We start from the raw sequence: 10,861 nt of genomic DNA, 5'->3' as shown, positions 1-10,861 counted from the left end.
ATCTCCTACTTATCAATTATAATGTCCGCATTGGAGTAAGATCTATCTTGTATTAATAGATTCTAATGGGTCCTGAGGAAATTGCATAGAGTGTATCCAATAGTGTTTTAAATTACCTCTCCTTGTTAAACTCTCTACTTATCAGATGATCTGAATTAATTATAACTTGACCAGAGTTCTCTTGATTTGGAAGACGCTAACAAAGATCTTGGCCAAGAAAGTTGTTCCTTTTGCAGATTTTTACCTATCTAGAGTGAATACAAACAAAGTTACATATCGGACTCATATTAGACAAAGTTACATATCAGATTCATATTGGACAAAGTGAACGACAAATAGTTAAATTTTTTTTTTTTTAAAGGTTAACCACATTTTTGAGTAAATCAAGGATAAAAAGATGACTAGCATAGACCAGCCACATACCATTGCATTTTAATTTTAGTTTTAGTTTAATATTTAGCCATTAAGAGGGTTGTACTCTAATGGTAATATAAAACAACACTGATTTTACAGCTGCTTTTATTGAAAATAGAGGCTTAACACAAAAACCAAATGTACCTCTAAAAATTATAAGAAACTCTCAGCCTCACCGCTATTTTTTTTTCAGGAAGACCCTCCATAATATCCCCCGAATACAGCTCCGTTGGATTTCGTCGGGCTGGAATGCCACAGAGTTTATAATTTGGCGAATGGAACGACTGCGTTGCCTAATCGCGCCTTCCCGAATCTTCATGGTTGCACAATGGGCCATCCATAAGAAATTGAATGCCACCCGTACTTATTCAAGACCCTCCGCGACAGCTTTCACTTTCTGCACTCAAGGTAATTAGACTCGCTTTGCTTTCACATTCCTTTTTCACTATGTCAATTCCTTTCTGGATATCTTACCCATCAAGTTCAACTGGGATTATCACATTATCCCGTTGGGTACGCCGAAAAGAATCTTCTTACGAATATTGGTACCATTGGAAACAATTTTAGTACTAAAAAATCCTCGTAACATGCTTTACTGTATTGGAAGTGTAATTTTACGAATTGAACACCTTATCAGCTCTTGGACCCTCGCATTTGAAAGCCATTAATATTTGACTTCATCGTTATTTTACATTGCGATTGTTGGGATTAGTTTTAAGATTATTTAAGCATGCATGTTTCTCTATTAGACATATGTAAGTATCATCAGATCCTCTTTAGTGCCAGGAAACAGCCATTTGCTGACATGGAAGAACAAGTTGCATATTTTGTCAGTCTTTCTTGCAGGCGGGTTTTGAATTTGAGAGACTTTTGTAGTGGGCCGTTTTTGTTATGGATGGATGCTTATTTGGGTTTTCCATCAGGGGATGAACACTTCAGAAATGGAGGCACTCGATTGGTTTCATTACAAGAGAAGCTAGAAATGGCAAATATAATTCTTGAATCATATGCACTTCGCGGTCAGAACCAGAGGTGCGTCTGCCCACAGGTGCACATAAGTTGCCTCATGCAGTACTCAAAGCTTTACGTAAGTGGTGTGTATTAAAGTTTCAATTGAAAATTACTAGCAGGAGACAATACATTGACCATTTTCTCGGACCCATTACACTTCTTACTTGCTGTATCACTTTCAATGCCTTGCCCATTCCTCGGCTCCACCACATTGCTGGAACAGAGGTGCTTTTGATAGTGTGTTGAGCTGTCACAATGATTTGGACTATCTACGATCACCACTTGAGATGATGAAATATTATTTTGCATGCTCAATGATTTAGAAAATGAATTGAGGAAACATAGCGTAGAATTAACTCTAGGACTTTCAGCAAAGTCAAGCTGTATGATAACAACAAAATCATAGGTCTGTATTGACTTTTTAAAGAATTTGGATGCTTGAAAAGTGTAGGGAATCAAAGGTATGTGGAATCGCTTCCTACGCTAATCTTGAGAGGACAAGTATGCAAATTTTAACTAACTATTACAGAGATTTCAATGGACAAATAAAAGTGCATAAATGAAACATCACAATAAACACATAACACTGTGATTACAGTGGGAAAACTTTTCCGGGAGAAAAACCCCACCCTCCAAAACCCGCATAATGTATTATCAAATCAAGAAGATTAGATACACTTGCAATGCAAGTTCCTACAGGAGCATCACCACAACTTCGAACTCAGAGAGACACCTTCTAGCACCCAATCTTGCAAACAGAACTCAATGATCAAACTCCTCCCCAAGCCCTCCTTATATAGTGATTTTACAACCTGGAAACCACTTGTGGTTTTACAAAACCATGGGCAAAACTACCATGCCACATGTTGCCCATTCTTGGCATTTGTAATTTCAAGATGGGAAAAACAACCAAGTTAAAATAGTAATCCGTCTATAATTTTGTCCGCTAGTTTAGACCCTCCATAAAAAACATAATGTAAATTATCTATGCTCTAAAAATGGCCCTCCTATATTCTACTATGGACAGGGCACCTTTTGGCATTTTATACACTCTTTTCCAAGGCATAAACAAGTGAAAAACTACCATCAACAAATTATTGGAATTTTCTGGAAAGAGCTTGCAACAAACTTGCAAGGTTGAGACTCATGTTCTCAACAAAAAGATCCATTGGTGCAATCTTATATTTTAGCTTGCTAACAAAATATTGAAGCCAACGGGGATATTTTTCTTGACAAGGCTTAAATATACCTCATATCTAGGAATAATACACCCAAATTATATATCATATTGAGTTATTGATAGTGATACACGCAAGAATCCTCTATCGATGTGACTTTAAATCCATTGTATATTTATACACATAGATGTTGTCATTAATTCCAACATGATTCTTGAGACAAGTTATTCACATTTCTCGCCTTTTAAGGAATTGACTTGGCCTAACTCTAATATAAAGGCAAACTCTTAAGAGAGTAAGCTCTATTTACCACTTAAACCTTCTTCACCACCCCATGTGCATGTGCACACGTGTGTGGACACATACACACACCCTAGAGGCCTTCATAATTTATCAATGTGGTTCTTTTAACTATATTGTCCAAGTACTACTTAGATGCATTATTCTTTTAATTATCTCGAGTCATGTCCAAATACTTCTAGGGTATGGAGTGCCATATTTGAAATTATCTGGAGATACTAAAGTTGTACCCAAGGTGTATTAATTGTTAAAAAAACAATTAGAAGCCATTTATTAAAAAACAATGATGAGAAACCTAAACATATAATAAAACTAAAAAAATAGATGACCAACCAAACCTAAACTCTAAGGAAAAAGCAACATAGAAAAGTAGGAGAGTGGCAATGCCGTTGGTTAAAATCATTAGATTGTATCAAGAAACTGCTTGTTGATTGCAATGCTTTTAACCGAAAGCAATATGTTTGTTAACTTAGTTCTTGGGTTCTGGTATGACTTGACTAATTTTCCACTTTGAGCATACAATATAAATTATTTGACATCACATTTCATGACTTATTTTTTATTTTATGCATATAACAATGATGCTGTGTTTAAAGTATAATATCGTTTGTTATTATTATTGTTTCTTGGGGATGTAATTGAGTATTATCAAATGGAAATGGAAATAGGATTGGATCCTTTTATAATCCATTTTATTGGGTGATTGATTTTTAGATGGCTTATAACACATGAGACTACCTCACACTGCAAGCTGTAGGAAGCACCTGACTGTGCTTGTAATACAAGGGCCGCATATCCCACACCCTACAAAATTTGAACTTGTGAACTCCCATTCAAGATTACGAGTTGTCCACCATTAGGCCAACTTAGATGTACTTGGCAAATACTTAAATGTACTTGGCACTTGTACTTTTTCCATGGTCTGTCATGATCCTTACTAAATTCTGATAAGAAATTATCTCACATCTATGAGACTTAATAATTTCTTCTATAATAAAATATGCCTTTACATCCGCTCAATAATTTGAAATCAACTAGAGTAAATTGCAAAATGAAGCCTCCATCGTTTCCCACAATCTGTGGTACTGATCAAGGTCACTGATGGAAGAAGTGAGATTTTGAAATAAGTGACAGATCAAGAGGATACAATAAGATATATGTTAGTGGAAATTGTCTTATTAATCATAAAGCCTAATACTGATACCCATCTTCCACAATATTCTTTCCTCTACTATTAGTGATCTTTAGGCCTTAACCAATCATTAAGCAATAGCCACGAAACTAATGAAGAGGCAGGTTATTAATCAAGAGGAGGCAATATGGAGAAGAGTAAAGTGAAAGGGTTTACCTACAAAGGTACATGTGGGTTTCCAAGTCAATGTGGCCAGAGGAACACTCTTATTATGCAGATGCCTAGTTCCCTAATTGAGAATTACCATGGGCAACCACACGCCGATGGAGAACTTCTTAATAGTGGATCTAGATGACATGGAGGTCATTCTGGGCATCCAGTGGATGAAAACTTTGGACGAGTACACAAGGTTTCAAGCTCCTTTGTAGTTGTTGGGAAGAAGGTTGTTCTCAGAGGGATGGCGAATGAGGGTCCTAAGGAGGTTTTAGCCCAATGGATGGAGGCCATTTTCAGACATGACGATGTTGCCTGGGCCGCACATTGTTTCATTTCGACAAAACCTATAAAAGAGAAACAACCGTATGACCAAGATGATGAACTTCAGGACATTTTTCGATAAACATGATAGGGTTTTTGCTGATATTCCTCCTAGCGTACATCCCCATCGAGGTTTTGACCACACCATCAAATTGGCAGCTGACACCAAGCTGGTCATCCCCACATCGTATTGCCACCCCCAAAAATATAAAGATGAGATCAAAAGGACAATTCAAGAACTGCTCGACAAGGGATGGATACAACCTACTTCTAGCCCCTTTGCATCATTAGTGGAACTAGTAAAAAAGAAGGATGAAACATTATGCATATATTTGTACTACCGTGCGTTGAACAAGAAGACAATTAGGAACAAATACCCTATTCCTAGGATCGATGAACTACTAAAATGAGTTGCATGGCATAGTCTATTTTTCTAAAATAGATCTACATTCAAGATATCATCAAATCCACATACGAGAACAAGATGTGGTTAAGACGGCCTTTTGATGTCTCTACAAACATTATGAGTTTCTGGTCATGCCATTTGGATTAGCAAATGCGCTAGCTACATTCCAGTCTTGCATGAATCACATCTTCAACAAACACTTGTGTAAGTTCCTGTTGATGTTTTTTGATGACATTCTTATTTACAGTAAAACATGGGAAGAGCATGCAAGGCATTTGGATGCAGTCCTTAGAATAATGGAGGCATAGTCGTTGTTTGCCAAGCGATCTAAGTGTGAGTTTGGGATGACAAAAATATTATACTTGGGACATGTTATCAATAGATATGGAGTGTAGGTTCACTAAGAAAAGATTTAGGCTATTCTTGATTGGCAACCGCCTAAAACTCTCTTAGAGCTGTGAGGATTCTTCAGATTGTGGAGTTACTACAAGAGGTTTATAAAAGGTTTCTCTTAGTTCAGTGTGCCATTGACGAAGAAAGGTTCTATTTAGTGGAGTGAACAGGCACAACACACCTTCGATAAATTGAAGGAGGCAATGAGTACTTGTCTGATTCTTGCTTTACCAGATTTTTCTCAACCCTTCGTCTTATAGTGTGATGCCTCCCGGGAGGGCATTGGCGCTTTATTGATGTAGGATCAACACTCAATAGCTTTTGAGAGTCAAAAGCTCACCCAATGTGAACCGTTATACTCTATCTATGATAACAAAACGTTGGCCATCGTCTACGCCTTGACCAAGTTTCGACAATATTTGGTGGGTGCCAAGTTTGTTGTTTGTACCAATTATAACAGTTAGGTACTTTCTGGAATAGAGGGATTTGAATGAGAGACAATAAAAAAGGGTAAGATACAGGTATTTGACTCTGATATTGAATATGTGGAAGGGAAGAATAATATCGTGGCAGATGCTTTGTCAAGAAAACCAACCATTTGTTCATTATCCCATACTTTGGCTGATTGGAAGGTATACTTGTTGGTGGAATACTCCAAGAATACTTTTGCATGTATAATGGATGGTGACATTCAGGATGATCGATACAAAGTAGTTGATGACATCATCTACTACAAGGTCAGGATATACTTGGTACGTGAACCCATAGTGAAACAAAAAATGTTGAAGAAAATGCGTTGTTGGCCGGACACTCGGGATTCCTCAAAACCTATAGATAGATCATGGAGAGGTTCTCATGGAAGGGACTTAAGAATGATGTCTTGCACAACGCGCGGGAAGATGCAATGTGTCAACAAAAAAAAATCCAAACACACATTACCGATGGGCTTGATACAACCATTGCTAATACCTGAACAAAAGTTCGATTGTCATATGAGGTCTTGTTATAGAAAATACACTAATATGGGTGTTAAATATATCCCAAAATCATACATTAATTAGGTGCTTACAATTTAGAATGGTACATTTATCCCCACTTTAGCAAAGAGTATGAGGCAATCTCATGCTCACCATTAAGGAAATGAGAGAGAAGAGAAAGAAATGAGAGAGAAGATCATGGACAAATTGTAAAGAGATAAGACATCACTAAGTTCAAGAACACAATCCCCCCCCCAAACAAAGGATCTCAACTCAAACATCTATTCACAAGGACATGAAAAATAAAACAAAAAGACGACAAAAGACAAAGGGGTTAGTACTGAAAACAAAAACTTCAAATCAACTAGTAGAAGAGATCTCAACTGAGAAAATATCTCAACCACTAATATCATGTTTAGAAAGCTATTACAAAAGCATAATTACACATGGAAATGACAAGATCATCCACTAAGGACAACACTCCATGATTTAACACACTTGCAAATCTATGAGAACATGGAAAGGAAAAAGGAGACCATGAATCCAACAGGCTAGTAAGTTGTGTAACGATAGGTGGTTCATGGAAGAAGAAGAAGCGGGAAGAGTAGAAAGGGTAGCATGTTGTCTTATGTTGTAATTTCCTCATTTTTGAGTTGCCGCAGATTTGATGGATTTAGTCTATCATTGGGTTCTTGTAGGCTGATATTGGGGTTTAGAGGACTTTATTGTGGAGTTATTAGGCTCTCTAGTGGCCAATGGTGAGTTTTGGCTCCGTTTGTAGGGACTTACTATTTATAGTAAGTCAATAGATGGTTCCGATGAGCTTAGATGAATTAGAGGAATTGAGTGATGCTCTTAGTTTTTATTTCTGGCTTCTAGTTTAAGCTTAAAGAATCTTGGAGGGAGTGTCTATTTTTACCAAGTCACCCCGTCAGGTTCATTCATCAGCTTTCTTCATTAGGATCACTCGTGTGTTGTTAGATTTTGATTCTGATGCTTCTCCAGTCATTATCGCAAGACGGATGAATTATAATTATTATTTAACTAAATTTGTTGAGGTTGTTATAGTATATCGGCCACCTTAGTGTCATAGCTCGTTGGAACTAGGTTGAAAATTTTTAAATCCTGGGCACAAGAAACAATGATCTTGTGAGTTAGAATATCATAATATGGTTGAAAAGGTCGTTTTTGGAACCAAAGGGAATTAATAAATTGTACTATTCAATTATGTGCGTAAGTATAAAGCAAAGAGGCTTTTAAGTGAAAGGTGTCTTGAAGAAGTCATCTTTATATCTTATAAAAGCAATGCTTTGTGAGAAAGAAAATCATTATCTTTCCTACTGAGTTCTTTATTTTGTGAATTTGCTGAAAGGGTTTCAACAAGGGTTTTGAGGACTGATTCCTCTTTGATTATCTGGTGATTAATTCTGATTGTATTGATGGTAATTTTGGTTCTGTTGTATATCAAAATTATTAATTTTGCTGAAGATTAATCGGGGGTTTGGACGCCAACCATTTTCTCTTCTTTGTGTGAGTTTGTAGCTGATTGGGAATGCCATTGCTAGGTGTTTTTGGTGACTAAGAAGAGCTGCGATTCATAATATGTTTAGCGTGGTTTTGGCTTGCCTTCATTACTGTTTCATACTGTGACTTTGAAGGTGATTTGCTCCTGCATATTGGTGTTTTAGCCTGCAAACACGTAGACATTATAAGCGGCCAGAATTTGGTGAATGGTTAAGGCGACTGGCTGCTGCTATTAGACACCACTGTTAGGTGTTCTTGAGGCTGTGGTTTTCTGATTTATATAGCAGCATTTGGATGCAAAAACCTGCATCAGAAATTGTGGTATTTGTTGACTTGTGAGGTGACCAATACTACTACAAAATAACGTCACTGCCTTAATCTTTTCTACACCGAGTTTGGTTGCATTTCCTTGGGTCTGCTGCAACTAATTTGGACGCCATTCATATACAGGTTCCTATTTTATTTCATGATTTATAAGAGGATTACTTGTAATAACATTGCAAGTAATAATACTGCAGTTTTCTAATTTGCTATTGGCATTATAGGTAGTATTCTCTGATTGTTCATTTCAACATCTTATATGTATTTGAAAATACCAAAAAATTATATATTAAAAAAAAAAACAATTACAAAAACCAAAACACTCTATGAAGCATTGGAGCAGTGTGAGATAACAGTTCTCTTATAGTGGTATCAGAGCTTGCATTATAAATGTTTGACAAAATGTCAAAGCACTAGAATTGAAGGTAGAATTGGTTGAGGTTCTTTACAGTGGTATTAGAGCGGTTTCTGGCCATCCTATATAGTAGAAAATAAAAATTTATTTTGGTTCTGTTGTAGTTATATAAGTGACGAATACTCTTGCTGTTATTACAGTTATGGACAAATATAAGAAATCTAATAAATATGGAAACAAGCTGGATAACAGGGAGCAAACAAATGATCTAATGGAAAGTATGGAAAAGCTTATACAAATTAAAAAAAGGATGGAAGCAAGACTTTTAGATCCGGTGACATTGCAGCTATGTATATTGGTTTCTTTTTTAGAAGGTCTTCATTGAGAACACAGGAAGATAAACTAGTGTTTTTCACAGATGAGACATCCAAAATATTCACCATGAGTTTTCAGCAGCTGGTGATCATGGTGAAGATGATCTTGTGCTTAGTGGGGCAGCCTGTCATGAGCCCTAATTATAGACAATAGATACATTTGATTCGATACATTACTAAATTGATTTAATATCACTAAGTATTCTCAATATTGACTAAGAAATAAAAATGGTAAAATATTAAATATGATTAATAATCAATATAACTATTGAAACCCAAATTATTATATAATCAAAATAATCAATATAATATTTCTCTATTATAATATTGTAATTAAATATATGTTATTATTTTAATGTAATAAAGACACATTTTAATATATGCTATTTGTAATAATAGTAACACCACATATTATCAATTTAAATAACTAATCAATAAAACATGACTCATAAAAATGTCTAATGGGTGAGCACCCCAAACACCCCAAATGTAATAGGAGCTTTAATGGGTCACATTAATGTATGGGTGCAACGTTCCACAACATACGCAATCAACATATTTAAGGCGGACACAAAGGCCAAATTAGGCATGGAAGATTGATATCTTGAATGGTAATCGAAGAGATCAAATAGGAACATTCACTACGAATTATCAAACAAATTATAAATACCGCCAAGTATTATGGAAATAAAGGAATTATAAAGTGCATAAGACATAGTGTGGTAGAAGACCAGGGAAAATAACAACAGTAGAGGAGTAGACGAATTTGAAGAAACTAGAATGCATAATTGTGCATTGGGAACATAGAACAAAAGGCAAGTCAATCGAGATAGCAAAAAAAAAGCCATGTGGAAGGATAAAGTACTAGCAATGGGGATATTAAGGAAAGATCCCGTAAATACTAAAAGCCCGCTAAGCATTATAAAGATCCACGTGATTATTATTAAACGTGGGAAGTATAAAAAATAATCCGAGGTATTAAGGAAAGATCCCGTAAATACTAAAAGCCCGCTAAGCATTATAAAGATCCATGTGATTATTATTAAACGTGGGAAGTATAAAAAATAATAAAGTACTAACTATATAAGGAGGATTGAATAATCAAATAGATATTAATAAAAGTTCATACTCTTCGATTTGGTAATAAAGTAATAAGGCGTGAACTTATGAGAAAGGAGTCTCTGGGAAAATAGTGAGTGGTAGGAGTTAAAAGGGGGAAAGCAAGAGTCAATAACTATAACACAAATTGTCTTATTATTAAGAGAGGTTTTTTAATGGTAAATATTCTTCTTTGTATATAAGGTTATTATCTTCCAAGCATATATATATATATATATATATAATTCTAGAGTTTCCAAATCTTTGAAGAAAATATATATGTATGTTAATTCTGTAACTTGCAATCATGCTGATCTGATAACAGATCAGCCTGATCTGATCTTGCATGATAATTACTGATCTAAAGTCATTGCATTATCCTCTTAAGGATATTGGTGCCAATCCTTGTATGTTAGTTTAAATCTAACTAAAACTCCTTTGATTTAGTTTGTGGTTAAACTTGTTAATTACATGGAAAGTCACCGACTCTAGAGATGAGGCAAAGTAGACTTTCAAAGGGACATGTCCTTTCATGTCCCTTGATTTCTATATTTATTAGGGGTATGGTTGAAGTCTAATTGCACACAAGAAAACAATAAAGTCTGCTCCTTAGTCAATACTGCCCAAATACAACTTGCAGAAGAAAAAGACCGTTCCAGATTTATATTTCTAAATTCATTGAAGATAGTACTTTGAAGTTATCTACAACAAGTTCAAAGGCGGCATATGAGGTATAATCTAAGTTTGATTTAGTCAAAGAATTTGCAGAAACTTTACATGGTATCAGAGCTCTAGTAGTCGAGCCTAGGCTCTGCAAATTAAGTAATCAGACCTTATATAT

At 35.5% G+C, this 10,861-nt stretch overlaps 1 protein-coding gene across 6 annotated transcripts in view; it reads left to right on the top strand.

Moving 5' to 3' along the window:
- The first annotated feature begins 480 nt into the window (after window positions 1-480).
- LOC149529600 (uncharacterized) overlaps window positions 481-10,861 on the top strand; it is a 168,152-nt gene continuing 157,771 nt past the window's right edge. For 4 of the 6 annotated variants that reach the window (XM_089810429.1, XM_089810428.1, XM_089810427.1 and 1 more), the window contains exons 1-2: window positions 481-822; window positions 1,338-1,501. In XM_089810429.1, coding sequence (XP_089666555.1) covers window positions 690-822; window positions 1,338-1,501 — 297 coding nt within the window. In that variant the 5' untranslated portion in view covers window positions 481-689. The remainder of the gene's footprint in view (window positions 823-1,337; window positions 1,502-10,861) is intronic. The other 2 variants (XM_089810432.1, XM_089810431.1) reach the window with 2 other exon arrangements.

Source organism: Cupressus sempervirens, chromosome 11, assembly GCF_028749045.1.
Source record: "Cupressus sempervirens isolate cs-2001-9-10 chromosome 11, ASM2874904v1, whole genome shotgun sequence".
In the NCBI taxonomy this organism is placed as follows: Eukaryota; Viridiplantae; Streptophyta; class Pinopsida; order Cupressales; family Cupressaceae; genus Cupressus; species Cupressus sempervirens.
This window is presented reverse-complemented; position numbering and strand designations above follow the sequence as displayed.